At 65.8% G+C, this 22,289-nt stretch overlaps 3 protein-coding genes across 5 annotated transcripts in view; 1 reads left to right on the top strand and 2 right to left on the bottom strand.

Moving 5' to 3' along the window:
- MPDU1 (mannose-P-dolichol utilization defect 1) overlaps positions 1 to 14,283 on the top strand; it is a 21,255-nt gene extending 6,972 nt beyond the window's left edge. Inside the window, exons 2-7 of one of the 2 annotated variants that reach the window (XM_054005765.1) lie at positions 5,905 to 5,970; positions 6,678 to 6,810; positions 7,464 to 7,549; positions 7,648 to 7,766; positions 8,285 to 8,395; positions 13,852 to 14,283. In XM_054005765.1, coding sequence (XP_053861740.1) covers positions 5,905 to 5,970; positions 6,678 to 6,810; positions 7,464 to 7,549; positions 7,648 to 7,766; positions 8,285 to 8,395; positions 13,852 to 13,926 — 590 coding nt within the window. In that variant the 3' untranslated portion in view covers positions 13,927 to 14,283. Of the gene's footprint in view, positions 1 to 5,904; positions 5,971 to 6,677; positions 6,811 to 7,463; positions 7,550 to 7,647; positions 7,767 to 8,284; positions 8,396 to 8,617; positions 9,859 to 13,851 lie in introns of those variants that run through there. The other variant, XM_054005764.1, reaches the window with a different exon arrangement.
- On the bottom strand, positions 9,909 to 13,945 carry SOX15 (SRY-box transcription factor 15). Its single transcript, XM_054005766.1, has 2 exons — positions 12,196 to 13,945; positions 9,909 to 10,540 (listed from the first exon to the last, which is right to left on the bottom strand). The coding sequence occupies exons 1-2, from the start codon at positions 12,630 to 12,632 to the stop codon at positions 10,357 to 10,359; spliced, it is 621 nt and encodes a 206-aa protein (XP_053861741.1). The 5' UTR covers positions 12,633 to 13,945; the 3' UTR covers positions 9,909 to 10,356.
- Positions 14,072 to 22,289, bottom strand: part of FXR2 (FMR1 autosomal homolog 2) — a 26,688-nt gene continuing 18,470 nt past the window's right edge. For both annotated transcript variants that reach the window (XM_054005761.1, XM_054005762.1), the window contains 15 exons: positions 20,085 to 20,178; positions 19,917 to 19,988; positions 19,386 to 19,534; positions 18,955 to 19,048; positions 18,500 to 18,616; positions 18,076 to 18,246; positions 17,874 to 17,952; positions 17,318 to 17,427; positions 17,137 to 17,223; positions 16,353 to 16,566; positions 15,958 to 16,137; positions 15,367 to 15,567; positions 15,076 to 15,171; positions 14,567 to 14,673; positions 14,072 to 14,455 (listed from right to left, as the gene is read on the bottom strand). In XM_054005761.1, the coding sequence (XP_053861736.1) occupies positions 14,375 to 14,455; positions 14,567 to 14,673; positions 15,076 to 15,171; positions 15,367 to 15,567; positions 15,958 to 16,137; positions 16,353 to 16,566; positions 17,137 to 17,223; positions 17,318 to 17,427; positions 17,874 to 17,952; positions 18,076 to 18,246; positions 18,500 to 18,616; positions 18,955 to 19,048; positions 19,386 to 19,534; positions 19,917 to 19,988; positions 20,085 to 20,178 (1,852 nt within the window). In that variant the 3' untranslated portion in view covers positions 14,072 to 14,374. The remainder of the gene's footprint in view (positions 14,456 to 14,566; positions 14,674 to 15,075; positions 15,172 to 15,366; positions 15,568 to 15,957; positions 16,138 to 16,352; positions 16,567 to 17,136; positions 17,224 to 17,317; positions 17,428 to 17,873; positions 17,953 to 18,075; positions 18,247 to 18,499; positions 18,617 to 18,954; positions 19,049 to 19,385; positions 19,535 to 19,916; positions 19,989 to 20,084; positions 20,179 to 22,289) is intronic.

Raw genomic sequence — 22,289 nt, 5'->3', positions numbered from 1 at the left:
GGGTCGGTGGGGTATGGGTGCCAGGGGAGCAGTGGGGGTTGGTTGGGGGTCGGTGGGGTATGGGTGACGGGGGAGCAGTGGGGGTTGGTTGGGGGTCGGTGGGGTAGGGGTGACGGGGGAGCAGTGGGGGTTGGTTGGGGGTCGGTGGGGTAGGGGTGACGGGGGAGCAGTGGGGGTTGGTTGGGGGTCGGTGGGGTAGGGGTGACGGGGGAGCAGTGAGGGTTGGTTGGGGGTCAGTGGGGTAGGGTGGGGGTACCAGGGGAGCAGTGGGGGTTGGTTGGGGGTCAGTGGGGTAGGGTGGGGGTGCCAGGGGAGCAGTGGGGGTTGGTTGGGGGTCGGTGGGGTAGGGGGGCTGGGGAGCAGTGGGGGTTGGTTGGGGGTCGGTGGGGTAGGGGTGACGGGGGAGCAGTGGGGGTTGGTTGGGGGTCGGTGGGGTAGGGGTGACGGGGGAGCAGTGAGGGTTGGTTGGGGGTCAGTGGGGTAGGGTGGGGGTACCAGGGGAGCAGTGGGGGTTGGTTGGGGGTCAGTGGGGTAGGGTGGGGGTGCCAGGGGAGCAGTGGGGGTTGGTTGGGGGTCGGTGGGGTATGGGTGACGGGGGAGCAGTGGGGGTTGGTTGGGGGTCGGTGGGGTAGGGGTGACGGGGGAGCAGTGGGGGTTGGTTCGGGGTCGGTGGGGTAGGGGGGCTGGGGAGCAGTGGGGGTTGGTTGGGGGTCGGTGGGGTAGGGGTGACGGGGGAGCAGTGGGGGTTGGTTGGGGGTCGGTGGGGTAGGGGTGCCAGGGGAGCAGTGGGGGTTGGTTGGGGGTCGGTGGGGTAGGGTGGGGGTGCCAGGGGAGCAGTGGGGGTTGGTTGGGGGTCGGTGGGGTAGGGTGGGGGTGCCAGGGGAGCAGTGGGGGTTGGTTGGGGGTCGGTGGGGTAGGGGTGACGGGGGAGCAGTGGGGGTTGGTTGGGGGTCGGTGGGGTAGGGGTGACGGGGGAGCAGTGGGGGTTGGTTGGCGGTCGGTGGGGTAGGGGTGCCGGGGGAGCAGTGGGGGTTGGTTGGGGGTCAGTGGGGTAGGGTGGGGGTGCCAGGGGAGCAGTGGGGGTTGGTTGGGGGTCGGTGGGGTAGGGGTGCCAGGGGAGCAGTGGGGGTTGGTTGGGGGTCAGTGGGGTAGGGTGGGGGTGCCAGGGGAGCAGTGGGGGTTGGTTGGGGGTCGGTGGGGTAGGGGGGCTGGGGAGCAGTGGGGGTTGGTTGGGGGTCGGTGGGGTATGGGTGATGGGGGAGCAGTGGGGGTTGGTTTGGGGTCGGTGGGGTAGGGGGGCTGGGGGAGCAGTGGGGGTTGGGTAGGGGACAATGGGGTAGGGTAGGGGTGCCAGGGGAGCAGTGGGGGTTGGTTGGGGGTCGGTGGGGTAGGGGGGCAGGGGGAGCAGTGGGGGTTGGTTGGGGGTCGGTGGGGTATGGGTGACGGGGGAGCAGTGGGGGTTGGTTGGGGGTCGGTGGGGTAGGGGTGCCAGGGGAGCAGTGGGGGTTGGTTGGGGGTCGGTGGGGTAGGGGTGACAGGGGAGCAGTGAGGGTTGGTTGGGGGTCGGTGGGGTAGGGTGGGAGTGCCAGGGGAGCAGTGGGGGTTGGTTGGGGGTCAGTGGGGTAGGGTGGGGGTGCCAGGGGAGCAGTGGGGGTTGGTTGGGGGTCGGTGGGGTATGGGTGATGGGGGAGCAGTGGGGGTTGGTTGGGGGTCGGTGGGGTAGGGGTGACGGGGGAGCAGTGGGGGTTGGTTGGGGGTCGGTGGGGTAGGGGTGCCGGGGGAGCAGTGGGGGTTGGTTGGGGGTCGGTGGGGTAGGGTGGGGGTGCCAGGGGAGCAGTGGGGGTTGGTTGGGGGTCGGTGGGGTAGGGGTGCCAGGGGAGCAGTGGGGGTTGGTTGGGGGTCAGTGGGGTAGGGTGGGGGTGCCAGGGGAGCAGTGGGGGTTGGTTGGGGGTCGGTGGGGTAGGGGGGCTGGGGAGCAGTGGGGGTTGGTTGGGGGTCGGTGGGGTATGGGTGATGGGGGAGCAGTGGGGGTTGGTTTGGGGTCGGTGGGGTAGGGGGGCTGGGGGAGCAGTGGGGGTTGGGTAGGGGACAATGGGGTAGGGTAGGGGTGCCAGGGGAGCAGTGGGGGTTGGTTGGGGGTCGGTGGGGTAGGGGGGCTGGGGGAGCAGTGGGGGTTGGTTGGGGGTCGGTGGGGTATGGGTGACGGGGGAGCAGTGGGGGTTGGTTGGGGGTCAGTGGGGTAGGGGTGCCAGGGGAGCAGTGAGGGTTGGTTGGGGGTCAGTGGGGTAGGGTGGGGGTGCCAGGGGAGCAGTGGGGGTTGGTTGGGGGTCGGTGGGGTAGGGGGGCTGGGGAGCAGTGGGGGTTGGGTAGGGGACAATGGGGTAGGGTTGGGGTGCCAGGGGAGCAGTGGGGGTTGGTTGGGGGTCGGTGGGGTATGGGTGACGGGGGAGCAGTGGGGGTTGGTTGGGGGTTGGTGGGGTAGGGGTGCCAGGGGAGCAGTGGGGGTTGGTTGGGGGTCAGTGGGGTAGGGTGGGGGTGCCAGGGGAGCAGTGGGGGTTGGTTGGGGGTCGGTGGGGTAGGGGGGCTGGGGAGCAGTGGGGGTTGGTTGGGGGTCGGTGGGGTAGGGGTGACGGGGGAGCAGTGGGGGTTGGTTGGGGGTCGGTGGGGTATGGGTGACGGGGGAGCAGTGGGGGTTGGTTGGGGGTCGGTGGGGTATGGGTGACGGGGGAGCAGTGGGGGTTGGTTGGGGGTCGGTGGGGTAGGGGTGCCGGGGGAGCAGTGGGGGTTGGTTGGGGGTCGGTGGGGTATGGGTGCCAGGGGAGCAGTGGGGGTTGGTTGGGGGTCGGTGGGGTATGGGTGACGGGGGAGCAGTGGGGGTTGGTTGGGGGTCGGTGGGGTAGGGGTGCCAGGGGAGCAGTGAGGGTTGGTTGGGGGTCAGTGGGGTAGGGTGGGGGTGCCAGGGGAGCAGTGGGGGTTGGTTGGGGGTCGGTGGGGTAGGGGGGCTGGGGAGCAGTGGGGGTTGGGTAGGGGACAATGGGGTAGGGTAGGGGTGCCAGGGGAGCAGTGGGGGTTGGTTGGGGGTCGGTGGGGTATGGGTGACGGGGGAGCAGTGGGGGTTGGTTGGGGGTCGGTGGGGTAGGGGTGCCAGGGGAGCAGTGGGGGTTGGTTGGGGGTCAGTGGGGTAGGGTGGGGGTGCCAGGGGAGCAGTGGGGGTTGGTTGGGGGTCGGTGGGGTAGGGGGGCTGGGGAGCAGTGGGGGTTGGTTGGGGGTCGGTGCGGTATGGGTGACGGGGGAGCAGTGGGGGTTGGTTGGGGGTTGGTGGGGTAGGGGTGCCAGGGGAGCAGTGGGGGTTGGTTGGGGGTCGGTGGGGTAGGGTGAGGGTGCCAGGGGAGCAGTGGGGGTTGGTTGGGGGTCGGTGGGGTATGGGTGACGGGGGAGCAGTGGGGGTTGGTTGGGGGTCGGTGGGGTAGGGGTGCCAGGGGAGCAGTGGGGGTTGGTTGGGGGTCGGTGGGGTAGGGTGAGGGTGCCAGGGGAGCAGTGGGGGTTGGTTGGGGGTCGGTGGGGTAGGGGGGCTGGGGAGCAGTGGGGGTTGGTTGGGGGTCGGTGGGGTATGGGTGACGGGGGAGCAGTGGGGGTTGGTTGGGGGTCGGTGGGGTAGGGGTGCCAGGGGAGCAGTGGGGGTTGGTTGGGGGTCGGTGGGGTAGGGTGAGGGTGCCAGGGGAGCAGTGGGGGTTGGTTGGGGGTCGGTGGGGTAGGGGTGCCAGGGGAGCAGTGGGGGTTGGTTGGGGGTCAGTGGGGTAGGGTGGGGGTGCCAGGGGAGCAGTGGGGGTTGGTTGGGGGTCGGTGGGGTAGGGTGGGGGTGCCAGGGGAGCAGTGGGGGTTGGTTGGGGGTCGGTGGGGTAGGGGGGCTGGGGGAGCAGTGGGGGTTGGTTGGGGGTCGGTGGGGTAGGGGTGCCAGGGGAGCAGTGAGGGTTGGTTGGGGGTCAGTGGGGTAGGGTGGGGGTGCCAGGGGAGCAGTGGGGGTTGGTTGGGGGTCGGTGGGGTAGGGGGGCTGGGGAGCAGTGGGGGTTGGGTAGGGGACAATGGGGTAGGGTAGGGGTGCCAGGGGAGCAGTGGGGGTTGGTTGGGGGTCGGTGGGGTATGGGTGACGGGGGAGCAGTGGGGGTTGGTTGGGGGTCGGTGGGGTAGGGGTGCCAGGGGAGCAGTGGTGGTTGGTTGGGGGTCAGTGGGGTAGGGTGGGGGTGCCAGGGGAGCAGTGGGGGTTGGTTGGGGGTCGGTGGGGTAGGGGGGCTGGGGAGCAGTGGGGGTTGGTTGGGGGTCGGTGGGGTAGGGGTGACGGGGGAGCAGTGGGGGTTGGTTGGGGGTCGGTGGGGTATGGGTGACGGGGGAGCAGTGGGGGTTGGTTGGGGGTCGGTGGGGTATGGGTGACGGGGGAGCAGTGGGGGTTGGTTGGGGGTCGGTGGGGTAGGGGTGACGGGGGAGCAGTGGGGGTTGGTTGGGGGTCGGTGGGGTAGGGGTGCCAGGCGAGCAGTGGGGGTTGGTTGGGGGTCGGTGGGGTAGGGGTGCCAGGGGAGCAGTGGGGGTTGGTTGGGGGTCGGTGGGGTAGGGGTGCCGGGGGAGCAGTGAGGGTTGGTTGGGGGTCGGTGGGGTAGGGTGGGGGTGCCAGGGGAGCAGTGGGGGTTGGTTGGGGGTCAGTGGGGTAGGGTGGGGGTGCCAGGGGAGCAGTGGGGGTTGGTTGGGGGTCGGTGGGGTAGGGGGGCTGGGGAGCAGTGGGGGTTGGTTGGGGGTCGGTGGGGTATGGGTGACGGGGGAGCAGTGGGGGTTGGTTTGGGGTCGGTGGGGTAGGGGGGCTGGGGGAGCAGTGGGGGTTGGGTAGGGGACAATGGGGTAGGGTAGGGGTGCCAGGGGAGCAGTGGGGGTTGGTTGGGGGTCGGTGGGGTATGGGTGACGGGGGAGCAGTGGGGGTTGGTTGGGGGTCGGTGGGGTAGGGTGAGGGTGCCAGGGGAGCAGTGGGGGTTGGTTGGGGGTCAGTGGGGTAGGGTGGGGGTGCCAGGGGAGCAGTGGGGGTTGGTTGGGGGTCGGTGGGGTAGGGGGGCTGGGGAGCAGTGGGGGTTGGTTGGGGGTCGGTGGGGTATGGGTGACGGGGGAGCAGTGGGGGTTGGTTGGGGGTCGGTGGGGTAGGGGTGCCAGGGGAGCAGTGGGGGTTGGTTGGGGGTCGGTGGGGTAGGGTGAGGGTGCCAGGGGAGCAGTGGGGGTTGGTTGGGGGTCGGTGGGGTAGGGTGAGGGTGACGGGGGAGCAGTGGGGGTTGGTTGGGTGGCGATGGGGTAGGGTGGGGGCTCAGTGGGGCAGGGCAGTAGCTACCATGTGGACCAAGGGGGAAATTGAGGGGGTGGGAGCCAGGCACTCCTAGGGGGCTGAGGCCTGGAGGGAAGGGGGCAAGCAGGGGGTGGGAAGGAGCTGGGGGAGCCCAGCGCACAGGGAACCGGAGTCACCCCGAGATGTCAGGGGTCGGGGGAGCCATAACGCAGAGGGCCGGGGAGTGGATGCCCAGAGAAACACCCGACATGGGGGGCCCAGGGGAGCTGGCCCGTGGGGGGGGCAGTTGTAGAGGAATGAGGGATGGGGACCGGTAGGGTCAGCATGGGGCGGGGTCCCAGGGATATCCAGGGGGCAGCAGATGCTGGCTGGGGGCAGAGGGCGGCCATGGGGCTGCTGGGGAAGGGGCAAAGGGGGCAGCCGGCTAAGGACACCCCAAGAGGCCGTAGGGTTGCGGGCGCCGGTGAAATCCCCAGGTGGGGAGGATGTGAGGTTCCCGGGGGGCATAAACTCCACTGTGGAGGCCAAGGGTCGCTGGTGGCCTGACTTGGACGCCCCCCCCCTTCTCCCTCTCTGTTTTCATCCAGTTCCCTGCTTGAAGATCGTGATCAGCAAAGGGCTGGGACTCGCCATCGTCGCGGGGTCGCTGATGGGTACGGACCCGGCTCCCTCTCTGGGCGGGGAATGGGGCAGGGACCTGTCCCCTCTAGGGGGCGCCGGCTCCCACCCAGCCCCAGGGCGGGGACTGGCTGGCTCAGGGGGGCGGGGAATGGGGCAGGGGCCTGTCCCCTCTAGGGGGCGCCGGCTCCCACCCGGCCCCAGGGCGGGGACTGGCTGGCTCAGGGGGGCGGGGAATGGGGCAGGGACCTGTCCCCTCTAGGGGCTGTCGGCTCCCACTCGGCCCCAGGGCAGGGACTGGCTGGCTCAGGGGGGCGGGGAATGGGGCAAGGGCCTGTCCCCTCTAGGGGGCGTCGGCTCCCACTCGGCCCCAGGGCAGGGACTGGCTGGCTCAGGGGGGTGGGGAATGGGGCAGGGGCCTGTCCCCTCTAGGGGGCGCCGGCTCCCACCCGGCCCCAGGGCAGGGACTGGCTGGCTCAGGGGGGCGGGGAATGGGGCAGGGACCTGTCCCCTCTAGGGGCTGTCGGCTCCCACTCGGCCCCAGGGCAGGGACTGGCTGGCTCAGGGGGGCGGGGAATGGGGCAGGGGCCTGTCCCCTCTAGGGGGCGTCGGCTCTCACCCTGCCCCAGGGCGGGGACTGGCTGGCTCAGGGGGGCGGGGAATGGGGCAGGGGCCTGTCCTCTCTAGGGGGCATTGGCTCCCACCCGGCCCCCTGCCTGATGTGCTCCCCGTCTGCCCGCAGTGAAGCTGCCCCAGGTGTTTAAAATCCTGGGGGCGAGGAGCGCCGTGGGGCTCAGTCTCCAAGCCATCCTGCTGGAGCTGCTGGCCATCACCGGTACCATGGTCTACAGCCTTGCTAACGGCTTCCCTTTCAGGTGAGCCTGCGCCGCCGCCCCGCGGCACCAGGGGGTGCCCCCGCCCCTGACAGGGAGCTGAACCCAAGCGGGGTCAGGCCAGGTCAGCACTGGGGTGGGAGAGCTCTGCTGGGAGCCGGACTCCTGGCTCTGGGAGGGGAGTGGGGGCTGGTGGGTTAGAGCAGAGGGGCTGGGAGCCAGGACTCCTGGGTTCTCTCCCCGGCTCGGGGAGGGGAGTGGGGGTGGGTGGGTTAGAGCAGGGGGGGCTGGGAGCCCGGACTCCTGGGTTCTCTCCCCGGCTCTGGGAGGGGAGTGGGGACTGGGAGCCAGGACGCTTGCGTTCTCTCCTCAGCTCGGGGAGGGGAGTGGGGGCTGGTGGGTTAGAGCAGGGGGGGCTGGGAGCCAGGACTCCTGGGTTCCCTCCCCGGCTCTGGGAGGGGAGTGGGGGCTGGTGGGTCAGAGCAGGGGGGCTGGGAGCCAGGACTCCTGGGTTCTCTCCCCAGCTCTGGGAGGGGAGTGGGGACGGGTGGGTCAGAGCAGGGGGGCTGGGAGCCAGGACTCCTGGGTTCTCTCCTCGGCTCTGGGACTCTATTGGGGCGCTGGGCAGGGGGCTGGCTGGCTCGGGGGGCAGGGTTTTTCGGGCGGACCAAACCCCGTGTTTCCCCCCCCCGCAGCGCTTGGGGCGAGGCGCTCTTCCTCATGCTGCAAACCGTCGCCATCGGCTTCCTGGCCCTGCACTTCGGGGGACGCACGGCACAGGGTGAGTGGGGCGCGGTTCCCATGCCAGGGTGGGGGGGAGCGGGTGGATCCCTGCAGGGGGGGGGAATTTAACCCTTTCCCGTCTCTCCCCCCGCCCAGGTGTCTCCTTCCTGGTGCTGTATTTCGCTCTGCTCTGCCTGCTGCTCTCCCCCCTGGCCCCTCGGCCCGTGGTCACCCTCCTGCAAGCCACCAACATGCCCGCCATCGTCATCAGCAGGGTAAGGGGCCTGTCCCCTCTGGGGGGCGCCAGCTCCCACCTGGCCCCGGGGCGGGGACTGGCTGGCTCAGGGGGGCGGGGAATGGGGCAGGGGCCTGTCCCCTCTAGGGGGGGCGCCGGCTCCCACCCGGCCCCAGGGCGGGGACTGGCTGGCTCAGGGGGGCGGGGAATGGGGCAGGGGCCTGTCCCCTCTAGGGGGGGCGCCGGCTCCCACCTGGCCCCGGGGCGGGGACTGGCTGGCTCAGGGGGGCGGGGAATGGGGCAGGGGCCTGTCCCCTCTAGGGGCGCCGGCTCCCACCCAGCCCTGCATGCAGGGGGTTGTGGCTCAGGGAGGCACACTAGTGGTGGGGGGCTGAGTGTATTTTGGGGGGGCAGCAGGATTCATGCCATAGTGGATGTGGACCAGCTCCTTACCCCCGCCAAAGGGCTTGGGGGTCACAGGGCATGGGGGGGGGGGGGGAAATCTGTCCAAGCTACTGATCTGGGGGGGGTCTCGTCTCTTCCCCCCCACTCCCCCAGCTACTCCAGGCGGCCACCAACTACCGCAACGGGCACACGGGGCAGCTGTCAGCCGTCACTGTCTTCCTGCTCCTCGGCGGCTCGCTGGCCCGGATCTTCACCTCCATCCAGGTAGCCGGGGGGCACAGGGCACTGGGGAGGGGGTGTTGCCTCCCACAATCCCTCTGAGCATGTACCTGTCATGATCCTGGGCACAGGGGATCCCTAGAGGGCACAGTCTGCGGGCCCCTGACCCCGCTCTGGGGCGGGATGGGAGCTGGCGCTCCCTAGAGGGGACAGGCCCCCAGCCCCATTGCCCGCCCCCCTCACCCTCCTCCATCTGTCCCCCTCCAGGAGACGGGCGACCCCCTGATGGCTCTGACGTATGTCGTCTCCTCTGTCTGCAACGGCATCATTGCGGGCCAGCTCCTCTATTACTGGCACGTGCCGGCCAGCGCGGGGGCCGGGAAGAAGCGGGAATAGAGGGGACCCCCCCGCGGAGTCTGACCGGGGCCCCCTGTAGGGGGAGTGGGGGCTGCCCCCTGCCCCGCGCTGCCATCTGAGCCATATCAAGGGTGGGCAGGGCCCCCGTCTGGCTCTACCGGTGCCCCCTAGAGGGGAACCCACTCAGCCTGGTCTGCCCCCCCCCCCCTGCAGCTGGGCTCCGGCAGGGAGGCGGGAGCAGGTCTGTAAACTGCCCTCCCCTCTCCCCCCCCCCCCCCAGTGAGGTAATTAAACGCTGATTGGCCAGGGGCTCCCGGCTGTGCCCATCCTGCTCAGGGGGGCGGGGCAGAATCTCTGGGACTCCCTGCTGCAGGGTGCGGAAGGTCGAATTCGGTTGGGGGGAGCAGGCATGGAAACCCCCAGCCCCTCCTCCCCTGCCCCCTGGCAGCTAACGAGCTCGGTGCTAATCATGCCAATTAGTCACTGCCCTTCTGCCTCCCTGCCCCTCCTGGCGCTGGTATCCTGAACTGGGGGCAGGGCAAAGCTGAACCGGGCACAGAGGTGGGTGGGGGATGGTGGGTCAGAGCAGGGGGCTGGGAGCCAGGACACCTGGGTTCTCTCCCCGGCTCCGGGACGGGAGTGGGGCTGGTGGGTTAGAGCAGGGAGGGCTGGGAGCCAGGACTCCTGGGTTCTCTCCCAGAGGCTGGGCTCATCCCATGGGCCCCCCCCCAGCAGGTTTCCCTATGTGATTCACCCCTTCATGTCAGAACAGGCGGGGACCAGGCCCTTCCCTGGTTACCATGGCAACTGGGTGGGGTGACAAGGAAGGCACTGGTGTTGTAGCTAGGACAGAAGACCGTTACCTGGGCAACGGCCCCATCCCGTCCCACCCCCCTCCCCTTCCCTGGCACATGCGGGGTTAACTCTTTAGGGCCTCTCTGAGTTGCTGTGGGTGGGGGGCATCGGCAGAGCTGGGGGGAGCCAGGGAGCTGGGAGGGGGAGGGGCTGTGGGTCCGGAGTGAGGGGCATTTTCCTTTCCTCCATTGTCTTTCTCGCTCACGGGGGTCAAACCCCACAGCATTTTTTTTGGCAGGGCGCGGTTTGATCTGTTTCCTGCCCCCCCGAACATCTCATCTCTCCTTTACCCCCTCCCCCTCCCCCCCCCCCCTCCCCCCAGTAACGCCCTGGGGTCAGGGCCGTCTCTAGGAACCAGGTTTATTCTCTTTACAAGATACGTTGACAAACAGCATTAAGACGCGCCCCCCCCACCTTCTCTGGGGGGCACAATCTCCCCCACTGCTCCAGACTGTCCCTCCATGTGCACCCCCTTTTTCAGTCCCCCCTGACTTTTCCAGGCCCCCCACCACTCCCTCCCCCCTTTCCAGCTCCAGTGCTAGGGGAATGGATTTGGGGGGGATGGCTGCCAGCGAAGAGTTAAGAAAGGGGGTGATTTTAAAGTGGAGGGGGGAGAAGGGGCGCTGGGGGAGGGGAAGAGTCTGCACTCTGCCCCCACAGCCCCCCCTGCTGGGGCTGGAGTCGCAGAGAGCTCCCCCCAGCGTTCCCCCAAACTTTGTTCCTCTTCGAGGCTTTTCTTCTTTCCGTATAAAAACCCAGCCTCCCCGCCCCCCTCAGTCCCAGCCCGCCACGGGCTAGAGGGGCGTCAGCGGTGCTGGCCCGGGGGGCTCGTAGGGCAGCGGCGGGAAGCCCTCACCCACGTCGCAGGCCTGCAGCCCGTAGGCAGCCATCATGTCGCGGAAGTCGGGCGGCAGCACCCCCGGCGGGTGGGGGGCAGGGTCTTGCTTGTAGGGCATCGGGGGGCCATAGGACAGGCCACTGTGGGGGGTGGAGGGGGGGAAGAGAAGAGGGGTTAACCAGCTGGATAATTACAGTTGCAGAATGAGGAGAGGAGAGAACCCAGGAGTCCTGGCTCCCAGCTCCCCCTGCTCTAAACCACCAGCCCCCACTGCCCTCCCAGAGCCGGGGAGAGAACCCAGGAGTCCTGGCTCCCAGCCCCCCCTGCTCTAACCCCCAGCCCCCGCTCCCCTCCCAGAGCCGGGGAGAGAACCCAGGAGTCCTGGCTCCCAGCTCCCCCTGCTCTAACGCACCAGCCCCCACTCCCCTCTGAGAGGGCTGGGAGCCCGGACCCCTGGGTTCTCTGCGAGCTCTGGACAATGTTATGGGGGGGACGGACACCGCCCTGCAGCTGCAGGAAGAGTTCCCCCCCCCCCAGGGCTGGGTGAGCCAGGGCTGCATTCCTCAGCTGGCCTGTTAATCCGGTTCTGGGTGTGAGCAGCTCCCCCGTGGCCTGCCCCAACCTGCCCACTCCCTCCCGCAGGCGGGATGGAACCCATGGGTCCTGGCACCCACCTTCCCCTCCAGAGAACCCCGGAGTCCTGGGCGCCTGCTGGCCTCCCCTTCTCCGTCAGTGGGCGATGGAGTGGTTAGAGCAGGGGATGCTGGGAGTCAGGAGTCCTGGGTTCTGTGACTCGTGCCTCGGTTTCCCCTCCCCTGGGCACTGGCTCCTGCACCCAGACACCCCCGCGGTGGGGAGCCAGCTCAGGGATTGGCTGAGGCCTGGCCGGGTCATGACCCTTCGCTCAGGGCATGGTGAATACCAGCCGCAGGGCGGGTGCTGCCTGGCACCCAACCCCACCCTGCTCCTGGCCGGGACCCAAAGCCCTAGGGCCCTGGGCGGGGTGGGCATATCCTGGCACACCAGGGAGCCAGGACTCCTGGGTTCTCTCCCCGGCTCTGGGAGTGGAGTGGGGGCTGGTGGTTAGAGCAGGGAGCCAGGACTCCTGGGTTCACATACCAAAGGACTGGTGCCCCATCATGCCCTCAGCAGCTGGCACTGACTCACCTGGTTAACAACAGTTAACATGTAAATTCTGGGGCTGGTGCCCGCACCTGAACCTGGTGTATGTTCCCCCCCTGTGCCCAGCGTTGAGATGTGCTCACCTCTGGTTACCCAGGGACCCCTCACCCGGCGCTGAGATGTGCTCACCTCTGGGGCGGGGCGGCCGGTTCCCCAGGGACCCCTCACCCGGCGCTGAGATGTGCTCACCTCTGGGGCGGGGCGGCCGGTTCCCCAGGGACCCCTCACCCGCCGCTGAGATGTGCTCACCTCTGGGGCGGGGCGGCCGGTTCCCCAGGGACCCCTCACCCGCCGCTGAGATGTGCACACCTCTGGGGCAGGGCGGCCGGTTACCCAGGGACCCCTCGCCCAGCGCTGAGATGTGCTCACCTCTGGGGCAGGGCGGCCGGTTCCCCAGGGACCCCTCGCCCGGCACTGAGATGCAGCCACCTCTGGGGTTGGTTATACACGGACCCCTCAGCCGGCCCTAATTTCAACCATGCCTGGCCTGGGGAAAGAGGGAATGTAGCAGCCCCCCCCACCCCTTGCTAATCCCCCCCATTTCCCCAGTAAGGGGGCACCGTTGGGGGTCTCCCATTCACCCGAGGGGACGGGAAGCGCGGGCGGGACCCACCTGTACCCTCCAGCTGCGTTCCCGTATCCCGCGGCAGCCGGGCACGGCGGGTAGCGGGCTGGCTGGTAGCCCAGGGGCTCGCCGTAGCCCCAGGCCCGGGTGGCAGGCAGCTGGGGGGGCGGGCGGCCCCCCGGGGGCGGCGGCTCCTTGGCGGGAGCCCGGCCCTTGCGCCGGGGTCGGTACTTGTAATCAGGATAGTCCCGCATGTGCCGGGCCCGGAGCCGCTTGGCTTCCTCCACGAAGGGGCGTTTCTCGGCCTCGGGCAGGCGGCGCCAGGCGGCCCCCAGGCGCTTGGAGATCTCTGAGTTGTGCATCTTGGGGTGCTCCTGTGCCAGGCGCCGGCGCTGCCCGCTGGACCACACCATGAAGGCGTTCATGGGCCGCTTCACCTTGTCCGGGGGGTCGCCCCCTGCCGCCGCACCCTGCCCCTCGGCCATGCCCGGCCCCGTCTGAGCCCGCCCGCACCTGGGCAGCCAGATATAGCAGGGCTGGGACCACGCCCACCAGGGGGTGGGCCTCCCTGCCAGGAACCATGGGCCCACCCACCCCCACCAGGCTCCTCCCCACACATATCCTGGCTCCCACCCCCATCCCAGAGCCGGGGAGAGAACCCAGGAGTCCTGGCTCCCAGCCCCCCCTGCTCTGAACCACCATCTCCCACTCCCCTCCCAGCACTGGGGAGAGAACCCAGGAGTCCGGCTCTACGACAGGGGGGCAGAACCTCACCCCGCTCAGCCCTGAATATTCCCTCCCTCCCCACAGGTCCCTGCCTAGTACGTCATCTCCCCCCTGTGACCAGTCCTAGGAATTACCCTTGCTCCTGTTTGGGGCCCCCCCACCAAGTAACACATTAGGCCCCCACCACCCAGAGACAGGTCAGTGACCCCCCCCAGGGGCTGTCACTGAGCTCATCCACTGACCCCTTCCCCCCCCCAGTGCGTGGGTCCACCAGGCCCCCAGCGCTGGAGGGGAACATGCCATGGGAAGGAACCAGTCAGCTTACCCCCGCACCCCCCCCGAGGCTGGAAAATCCACTGCCCCCAGCAGGCAGAACCATCAGCCCCCCAGCTCTTGGGTGGGGGGGAAGGGGGAGAAATGTGCCTTGGGAAGGAACCAGCCAGCTTGCTTCCCCCCGCCCCCACCCAATCCAACTGGCTAATGAGGAAAGGAAGCCAAATTGGGGGCTGGGGGTTAACGACAGGGGGAAATTAGGGCGTGAATCCGTGACCGCTCTGCAGCGAGTGAAGGGCGGGGAGCTGATGTCCGTTCTTTTCGGTGGCTTTATTGAAGATTGCAGGGGGGGGGGGGTCTGTGGGGGGTGATTTTCTGCCCTCCCCCCCGCCACATTTCCGGGGGGGGTGCAGGGAGGGGAAGACACAGCAGCGTTTGCGTACGAGTTTGGTTCTTTATTCTCTTTTAAATACTGTACAGTGAAAAATAAATAATGTCTCAACCGTCACAGCTCGATTTTGCCCCCCCTTCCTGGCAAAGTGACACTGGTGGGGGGGCCACGCGGCTCTACCCTCTCTGCCCCCCCCAGTCTGCCACAGTGTACCCAAAAAAAAAAAAAAAAATACCTGCTGTGTTTGTATTGCCTAGAAACAAAAATTCCCCCCGCGCTCCCCACCCCGTGGTACCTTCTGATTTTTTTTTAAGGGGGAGGGAAATAAACAGTGCGGCAGCCGCCCCCCCCGCTCCATCTTTACCGAAATCCTTGCGTGGGCGAACTAGGCGGAAGGGAAAATGACCGAAAAAAAGGAAGGGAAGCGACGCGCGTTCAGAAGGCACAAAAAAATCCTCGCTCTGGTTTCAACCCGCGGCCGGATTGCGGTTCCTGGCTCGAATGGAGTCGTCAAAAACGGACACACAATTAGGAGATAATTAATTTGTTTTTTTACTGTTGAGGCCCCTTGCCTGGGGGGGGGGGGAGAAAGGGGGAGCCACGCCCCTTGCCCCAGCAAGAATCCGGTTGCCTGTCTCTTGATTGGTCGGCACCTAACGAGCCATAAGAGCTTGGCTATCTTTGGCAAGCTTCCGACAAGCACTAGAGGAATTATCGATCGTTGAATAAATGGTTCGTTAACAAGAGGTCGGTGGGCGTGTTTAACGATGACGCAAGCAGGGCGGAGTAGGGTCAGTTAGGCAGGAAGCAGTGGGCGCAGCTCTCCTGGCGCGGTGCTTACGACAGCCCGTTCACCATGGCGGCCGGCTCCTCGCCGTTCTCCGACGGGCCGTTGGCCACCTTGCTGGTTGGCTCTGCCTGCAAGGAGGAGGAAGAAGGTCTCAAGAGGGGCTTGGAATAAGCCCCGCCCCAAGCTGGCTCCGCCCAGCCACCACCGGCTCCACCCGCCACTGCCGGCTCCACCCCTACCTTTTGTCTCGGTATGTCGTCTTCGGTGGATTTTTCCCGGGGCTCCTTCTGCGGGGGCCGCTGGCGGCTCTGGGACTCGGCCCGGGAGATGTAATCGGCCACGGTCACTGGAGGGGAGGGAGCGGGCACCGGGTTGGGGACAGCTGCCAATCCCCACTCCCGCCCGCCCCCCTGACACGCGCACAGCAAAGACAGAACGCCAACGGGGGAGAGGGGGAGGGGTGAGAGACAGACCCAGGAGTCCTGCGAGCCCAAAGTGGGGTGACGCTGGCCACCGGGCTAAACCAGAGCAGCCTCTGGGCTGCTCTAAAGTGTGGGAGTTCTGGCCACACCCCCGATCTGTCCCGGAAATGGGGCCCCGCTGCCAACACCCGGCGCAGGGAGGGGTCCCAGGGCAGCTCCTGCCCCACCGTTCACACCCCACACGGAGGCATTCAGGGCTGTAGCAGAAGCGAGAGCTAAGCCCAGAGCACCAGGATCCCCTGCCCGGCCCCGCTGGACCCCCGTACCTGGCTGCCGGTCCCGGCTGATGGAGCCGTCCATGCGGTTGCCACGGTTACGGCGGCGACGGCTCCGGTTGCGTCTCTGAGGCTTCGATTCATCCTCTGGGAAAGCAGGGAGCAGAGATGGAGATGAACCCAGGTGTCCTGCCTCCTGGCCCCCTCCACCCCACTCCCCTCCCAGAGCTGGAGAGAGAACCCAGGGGTCCAGCTCCCAGCCCCTCCCCCACTCCATTCCCCTCTCCTCCCAGAGCCCAGGGAGAGAACCCAGGAGTCCTGGCTCCCAGCCCCCCTGCTCACCCATGCCGTTCTCGTTGACAGACATGTTGTCGGACTCGGCAGCACCGTCCATCATGGTGGCGTCGTCGTCGGTGCGGCGGCGGCGGGAGCGGCGGCGCCGGTTGCTGACAGGCTGCGACTCGCTGCCATCGGTGTCAGCCGTCTGGTCGGTCTCCGTGTTGTCAAGCAGGCTGTAGGGGTTGCTGTCCGGGTCCTTGAGCACTGGGGGGGGAGGGGGCAGACTTCAGCAGGAGTAACACACCAGGCACAGAGAACCCAGGAGTCCAGGATCCCAGCCCCACCCCCGACTGGACTCCCCTTCATTCTGAGTCAGGACGCTGGAACATGGCATCTGGTTATACATCACTGAGATGCAGCCACCTCTGGGGCGGGGCAGTTGGTTACCCAGGGACCCCTCACCTGGCGCTGGGATGCAGCCGCCTCTGGGACGAGGTGGCTGGTTACACGGGGACCAGTTGCCCGGTGCTGAGATGCAGCCACCTCTGGGGCGGGGCACAGCAGCTGGTTACACAGGGATCCCTGAGCTGGCGCCAAGATGCAGCCACCTCTGGGGCGGGGCACAGCCGCTATTTAACAGCAACACCTGGTCACCTGAACTGATGGAGGAGCTGTTGTACTTGCTGCCTCCGCCCCCTCGGGGGGCCGGGGTGGGACCTCGCCCTCGCCCCAACCCCGGGCGCCTCCGGCTGTCCTCGGGGCGGGGGTCTCGCTCGCCGTCGTCCCTCTTCTCCGACTCGGTCTCTGAAGCGTTGGACAGGTCTGAGTTGGTACCTGGGAGGGCAGAGCAGGGGGGTGCGTGAGCCGCCGTTGGTGGGGGCTGATCTGTACTGGGGGGGGATCCCCAAAGCTGTAGGAGGGGCAGGACACACAATACCCCGGGGAAGCGTTGCTGAAATACAGCCACCTATGGGGTGTGGCCCGTCAGTCAACCCGCCCCCGCCGTGAAGAAGGGGACATTTTGGCCAAGGCGCCGTGGGGCCCGTTACCGTAGCCGGAGTTGGGCCCCCGGCGCCCGCGGCCTCGCCCACCGTAGCTGCCCCCGTACGTCCGCGTGCCGTGGAGGGAGGAGGAGGTGCTGTCGTCAGTGGTGTAGCCGCCCCGCTCCTTGTCGGCCCGGCTGGAGAGGGGGCGGAAGCCCATGCCAATCTGCCGCAGCTGCTCGTCGATCTGCAGCCGCTCCAACCGCAGCTGCTCCACCTCCTGGGGAATGGGAAGAACGGCGCGGGGTGAGACGGGGAACCCAGTAAACTTCGCGCCCAGGCAAGGGGAACCAATTAGTGACTGCACTGCAAGGGGGGACCAATTAGCAAGGACACCCATGCTGTCTTGGGGCAGGGAACCAATTAATGACTGCACCCAGCAGGGCAGCAGGGGGAACCAATTAGTGACTGCACCCCAGAGCAGGGATACTAATTAGCAGTTGCTGGGGGGATGGAAGGAGGGAGGTCTAAAGTGCAGCCTCAGAACAGGAAGGGGAAACAAAAGCAAATTGCGCACACAGTCGGGGGTGGGGGGAGGACCAAAAAGCAAATGCACCTGCCTGTGCGGGAAACCAGGAAAGCACAGGAAACAGAGGAACCGATTAACGGTCACACCCACGAGACACCCACATCGACCCCGCCCCCTGGCTGATTCTCAGGCATGTGCCCCTCCCCTTTTGCTGTTGACGGGCCCCCAGCGTTCGCGCACCACCGCTGCGGAGCGAGCGAGCCGGTTCCGAGACTGTTCCGGCCGCTGCTGCAGGCCCGTTCTCGGCAGAGCCGGATTTACCTGGAGGTAAGCGAGGTGATATTCCAGGAGCGCCTGCGCGTTGCTGATGTTCTCCCGCGTGCCGACGAAGATGAACGGGACCATTCCCTAGGAGAGAGGAGATTCGGTCATGGCACAGCCGTCCCCCGTGTGCCCCCCAACCCACCAGCGGCCACCCCCACCCCGATCCGCCCCCACTTACCTCCTCTCGGGGATTTTTCTTGTCATTGTCCCCTTCCACCCGCACCCGCACCACTCCCGACTTGTCCACGATCTCCTGGATCACTTTGCCGTTTTTGCCGATCACTTTGCCTGGTGGGGCGAGCGGAGAGGTGAAACCCACAGAAACCCTGGCTCCCAAAGCAACAGGGTCCCCCCCCCACACACTGACCAGACACACACCCACAACAGCCCACCCTGCTCCCCAGGCTTTTCCCAACCCCCCGACTTTCGAGGGACCCGTTTAACAACAGACCCAGAGAACATTATTTTTAACATGTTCACGACTCCTCACGGGTGCCCTGACCGCCGGTGCGACGCCGGCTTTCGTGGTGAATGGACTCCACATTGGTGCCCTCTGTTGGCACCCCAAGCTTCTCAGGGCACACGTGGTCACTCTCATTCGTAGCCCACTTCCCTTTGAGGCGCCCGCACCAGCACGGTGCCATGGTTACGTGTCCAGGTCCCCATCACCAGGAAAGTGAATGCCGGGCCCCCGGAAGGTCACTACAGAGCACGATTGCCGTCATGACACCTACCAACCAGGTTTCTCGGGACTTGAACAGAGTCTTCAGAGAACTCCAGGTAGCTCCGGGCCTGCTTGCACGCTTCTGGAGTCTGCGGGGAGGAGACAATGGTCAAATAACAGAGCCGGGGAGAGAACCCAGGAGTCCTGGCTGCCAGCCCCCCGCAATCTCCTGGAGCCGGGGATAGAACCCAGGAGCCCCAGCCGGCCCTCACCTCCCCGTAGATGCGGAAGGTGCAGGTCTCCTCGTCCAGCTCGATGGCGGTGACGCCTGGCACCTTCCGGGCCTGCTGGATGTTGGCGCCGTGGGTGCCGATGGCCAGCCCCATCAGGTCTTCGCGGACCGTGAACTCCTCCTGGAACGCCGAGGCCAGCTGCTTACTCGTCTGGGGAGAGAAAGAGCGCTGGGACGCAGAGCGGGGAGTCAACGGAAGGTCGGGGGGGGGGGGGGGGGAGCCTCCAGTGGCATGTGACCCCGCCCCGCCCCCCCATGGAGCCCAGATCAGGTGACCAGCTGGGCAATCACCGGAGAAGCTCTGGGCGAGCCGTGTACAGCCGCCTATTTCCCGCCTCGCAGCGCCCGTGTGGCAAGAAAGCCGGAGGCGCCTCCCCCGTCGCCCGGACGCCTGGGTTCCTCACCTCCAAGTGTTTGTTGGCTTCCTCGTTCCGCGACATCAGCATGAGCTTGGTGCGGATGCTGCGCAGGTGCATGTCCCCCAGCAGCGACGCCCGCTTTACTGTGGATTCATTCGTCGACTGGGAAGGGGGGGAGGAAGACGAGCGGTGTCGGAGATCAGCAAGGTAGCCCCCACATCCCGAAGTACCAGGCCAGCAGGAATCTCAGGGGGCTAGCCAGCCGCAGTGACCGGGCGAGACCTGCCCAGACGGTCGCAGCAGGACCGAGAAGCCCCCCGACCACACCCGAGGGTCCCCGCCAACTCCCCCCGACCCCAAGAATGGCGTGGGGCAAGGCAAGCCAAGCGGGCAGCTGGAAAGAGGCTCCTCCGAACCAGCCTGGAGTGTCGGGTCCACCCCGCCGCGGCCGATCTCCAACGAGCGCCCCCCAACCCGCTACCCTCCGCCGCCTCGCTCACCAGGATGAAGAGCTCGCTGCTGGCCACGCTCAGGAAGATGCAGTTGGCCCCCACCGCCTTCTTGAATTCTTTATGCACATTTTCGTTGGAGCACCTGAGCGGAGAGAGGACAGGGTGAGCGGAGCAGAGACGAGGGGCAGCGGGAGCCCCCCAAAATGACCTATCCGGTCTGTGGCAAAGCCGGGAATAGCACCCAGATCTCCAGAGTCCAGAACTGGATTGGCCAGCGGTTAGGGGACTTTCCTTTACAGTAGAATAATGTCAGTCAGTTTCCCCACACAGCCAAGCCCCAAGTTAGAGACTGGGCAGACCACAGCGCCTGGTCTCTGACTCCTTCCCCATAGAGGAAAAGCCACGCTAGCAACTTGTCTTTTGTCCAAGCCCGCGTAGCGCTTCCCCCCCCGCCCGCGCGCCAGGATCCCCTTGCTCACGCTTCCTTGAGGTCCTCCGGCACAGCGATGGTGTATTTGAAGAAGCTGGATTTGGTGGCCACTTTGTTGGGGTTGACGGGCCGGAGCCGCTCCAGCGTGACGATTTCGTTGTAGGTGGCATCGCAAGCTGCGTATTCGATGACATAAAACTGAGGGTGGGGAGGGAGAGAGAGATCGGGTGAGAGCCGGGGATTTAGGGTGGGGAGGCGAGCTGACTGCAGGCCCCGAGAGGGGCTGTGCCATTCAGACATAGCCGGGTGGGGGAGAGACGGGACAACCGTGCTCAACGCTTCGTTTTCAGATGGAATTAGCCTGTGGACCTCACTGCCACTGGTAGGAGCCGGAGGGGGGCCATGCTGCTGCTTCTGGGAGCGGCCCCCGACCCTGCTCCCTGGCTGGAGCAGGGCAAGCCCCGGACCCGAGCTCGAGGGCCGGCGTAAAACGGCAGGCCCGTGAAGCACAAAGGATTCTGGGATAGATGCAAGCGATCGGAGATGGGGGGGAGGAGCAGAAAAATCCTCAGAAACTTACATCTCCTTTCATCATCCGGACCCTCGCCAGCCACCAGCCGCACGGCTCGTGTTCATTGGCTCGGGAATAAACCTAGAGAGACAGGTCAATATAGTCAGCGGGGGAGCCAGTGAGGATAGCGGGCTCACAGAGGCACCCCTCTGCCCCCCCAAAAAGCACACCCCCTACCTCCACTTCGTCCCCTTCGATAATCTCTTTATTGTAGTCCGCGGGCGGGGGGAGCCGTACGTCGCCGAAGGGGATCTGCCGCTCCGGCTGCCAGCTGTTAGGAGACATGAGACCGAGATTGCATTCGCCTGTAGGTGGCACCGCAGACTGGGACTAAGACAGGACACGCTGAAGAGACAGCACCAGGCCCCGGGCACCCACACGGCCGGAGACGGTCCCTGCCTGGGGAGAGTTTACCATCTATGCAGACAAAGGAAGGATTGTTCCCCCTTCTGGAAAGCGGGAAGACGACTCCAGAGTGTTTTATAACTGGCCTTTCCGCCCTCGTCCCCGCAATTTTGGGATTGTCGTCTATGTCAAGCATAAGCGCTTTCTGATCTGTGTTCGTACAGCCTGCAACTCTGAGACACCGCCGCACTCTGACAACCCCCACGCGGCCACGAGATGTACTTTGCAACAGAAAGAGGGCACCGAACACGGGGTGGGGAGAAACTTTCCCTTCGGCTAAACCCAGCTTAACTTCCTGCCGCTTCGGATCTCCGCCCGAGGAGGGATTTTCACCTCGCTGTTTGTTTTAATGATTCATGTATGTGCGTTTGCAATTAGCTGCTCCCAGTGCGGACTCGAGACGCCAGTACCCAATGCAGCCCAGGGCTTTTTGCGACTCAGTCGGTGTATTTCAGATGGAGAGGAAGCAGACACGTTGAACACCACCATGTAGCTTAAGCACAAGACATTTCAGCTTCTCGCTAGTCTGACTCAGGGCTGGTGCTGTCTACACGCATTTGTAAACCCCCCGCACCTCCCCCTGGGTTAGGAACTGTCCCAACCCGGGGCTCCAGCGTCCACACTGCGTTATGTGGGACCCCGTCCAACCACCGATATCCCAAAACATGGCCGCTCTAGCCCATTGTTCATGGTGCAGGGTGAGAAGACTTAGAATCATAGAAGATCAGGGTTGGAAGAGACCTCAGGAGGTATCTAGTCCAACCCCCTGCTCAAGGCAGGACCAACCCCAACTAAATCATCCCAGCCAGGGCTTTGTCAAGCCTGACCTTAAAAACCTCCAAGGAAGGAGACTCCACCACCTCCCTAGGGAACCCATTCCAGTGCTTCGCCACCCTCCTAGTGAAATAGTTTTTCCTAATATCCAACCTAGACCTCCCCCACTGCAACTTGAGACCATTGCTTCTTGTTCTGTCATCTGCCACCACTGAGAACAGCCGAGCTCCATCCTCTTTGGATCCCCCTTCAGGTATTTGAAGGCTGCTATCAAATCCCCCCTCACTCTTCTCTTCTGGAGACTAAACAATCCCAGTTCCCTCAGTCTCTCCTCATAAGTCATGTGCCCCAGCCCCCTGATCATTTTCGTTGCCCTCCGCTGGACTCTCTCCAATTTGTCCACATCCCTTCGGTAATGCGGGGCCCACAACTGGACACAATACTCCAGATGTGGCCTCACCAGTGCCGAACAGAGGGGAATAATCACATCCCTCGATCTGCTGGCAATGCTAATGCAGCCCAACATGCCGTTGGCCTTCTTGGCAACGAGGGCACACTGCTGACTCATATCCAGCTTCTCATCCACTGTAACCCCCAGGTCCTTTTCTGCAGAACTGCCGCTTAGCCAGTCAGTCCCCAGCCTGTAGCAGTGAATGGGATTCTTCCGTCCTAAGTGCAAGACTCTGCACTTGTCCTTGTTGAACCTCATCCGATTTCTTTTGGCCCAATCCTCCAATTTGTCTAGGTCACTCTGGACCATATCCCTACCCTCCAGCGTATCTACCTCTCCCCCCAGCTTAGTGTCATCCGCGAACTTGCTGAGGGTGCAATTAATCCCATCATCCATTAATAAAGATGTTGAACAAAACGGGCCCCAGGAAAGTCGGCTTGCGGGATGTTTTTGGTGGACTCCCAGCGTGAGGTTGCATCTGCACTGCCAAGCAATAGAATCATAGACTAGCAGGGTTGGAAGGGACCTCAGGAGGTCTCTAGTCCAACCCCCTGCTCAAAGCAGGGCCAACCCCCAGACAGATTTTTGCCCCAGATCCCTAAATGGCCCCCTCAAGGATTGAACTCACCACCCTGGGTTTAGCAGGCCAATGCTCAAACCACTGAGCTATCCCTCCCCCCAATACTTGAACCCTGGGCCCCCCGGTCAGAGCGATGCGCGTGTGTGTTTGGGATTTGGAAACCAGACGTGAA

Source organism: Malaclemys terrapin, chromosome 15 (assembly GCF_027887155.1).
Source record: "Malaclemys terrapin pileata isolate rMalTer1 chromosome 15, rMalTer1.hap1, whole genome shotgun sequence".
NCBI lineage: Eukaryota > Metazoa > Chordata > Testudines > Emydidae > Malaclemys > Malaclemys terrapin.
Note: the sequence above shows the minus strand (reverse complement) of the source record. Positions and strands in the feature narration are given on the sequence as shown.